We start from the raw sequence: 936 nt of genomic DNA, 5'->3' as shown, positions 1-936 counted from the left end.
GGCCTGAGAAAAATTCTTTTTTGCACGACACTGAACAGACAAACCCAAATATGCATAAAACGACTAACGAGGGATGGGGCTTGGGGGAGGAGGACAGGGTCCACACCTACGAGCAGGAATTTGGAAAGACATTCAGGGGGATAGACACGTAACCGCTAGCGCGGCAAATCCTTTTTTTCTCGGACGCCTCTTCGATCGGCGCCCGATCCACCTTGTGGCATGAAGATCCTATTCTCCGCAGTGTTCAAGCCTGGCACCGAGGCGCCCGGCAAGGACGGCCCTGTCATGCTATCGCAGGCCGCCGAGCTCTCCTCCCTCGGCTTCTTCCAGCGCAGTACCGCGAAGGAAGTCTTTGTCATGTTCTCGCGGCAGTTTGCAAAGGCGTCCACGGAGCCAGGGCAGCGCTCGTCCGTCCGGAAGGACGGGTACATGAGCCACGTGTACCACTCGCCCATGGGCGTCGTCGCCGTCTGCTTCGCTGACGACGAGTGCGCGCCCGCACCGCCGCCGCCGCCCCACCCCACAGCGCCCTCTCACACCTCTCACACAGCTGGAGATGGGGTCGGAGGGCCGCCGCAGCGAGGAGAGGAGGCGCAGCGAGGCGGAGGGTGGGCGACTGGCCCGTGCTGCCGCGGCCGCGGTGCCGCGAAGCGCGCCGCGGTAGCGCGAGTACAGAGCGGCACCGCTAGAGCACAGAGAACGCTCCTTGCACCTCCTCCTCCTCCTCCTCCTCCTCCTACTCCTCCTCCTCCTCCTCCTCCTCCTCCTCCGCGCCACCCCTCGTCCTCCTCACCCACCGCTCCGCCGCCCTCCCCGCAGGTACCCGCAGCGTGTCGCCTTTGGCTACTTGTCAAAGGTGCCAGCTTGGAGAGACGGAGAGAGACAGACTGGAGAGAGAGAGAGAGAGGGAGAGAGAGAGAGAGAGAGAGAGAGAGA

At 63.5% G+C, this 936-nt stretch overlaps 1 protein-coding gene across 1 annotated transcript in view; it reads left to right on the top strand.

Moving 5' to 3' along the window:
* The first annotated feature begins 201 nt into the window (after positions 1 to 201).
* The window catches only part of EMIHUDRAFT_373503 (hypothetical protein), a 2,175-nt gene continuing 1,440 nt past the window's right edge, over positions 202 to 936 (top strand). Inside the window, exons 1-2 of the mRNA XM_005784906.1 lie at positions 202 to 488; positions 820 to 856. Of these exons, the coding sequence (XP_005784963.1) occupies positions 220 to 488; positions 820 to 856 (306 nt within the window). The 5' untranslated portion in view covers positions 202 to 219. The remainder of the gene's footprint in view (positions 489 to 819; positions 857 to 936) is intronic.

The sequence above is a fragment of the Emiliania huxleyi genome (assembly GCF_000372725.1).
Source record: "Emiliania huxleyi CCMP1516 chromosome Unknown EMIHUscaffold_1667, whole genome shotgun sequence".
In the NCBI taxonomy this organism is placed as follows: Eukaryota; Haptophyta; order Isochrysidales; family Noelaerhabdaceae; genus Emiliania; species Emiliania huxleyi.
Note: the sequence above shows the minus strand (reverse complement) of the source record. Positions and strands in the feature narration are given on the sequence as shown.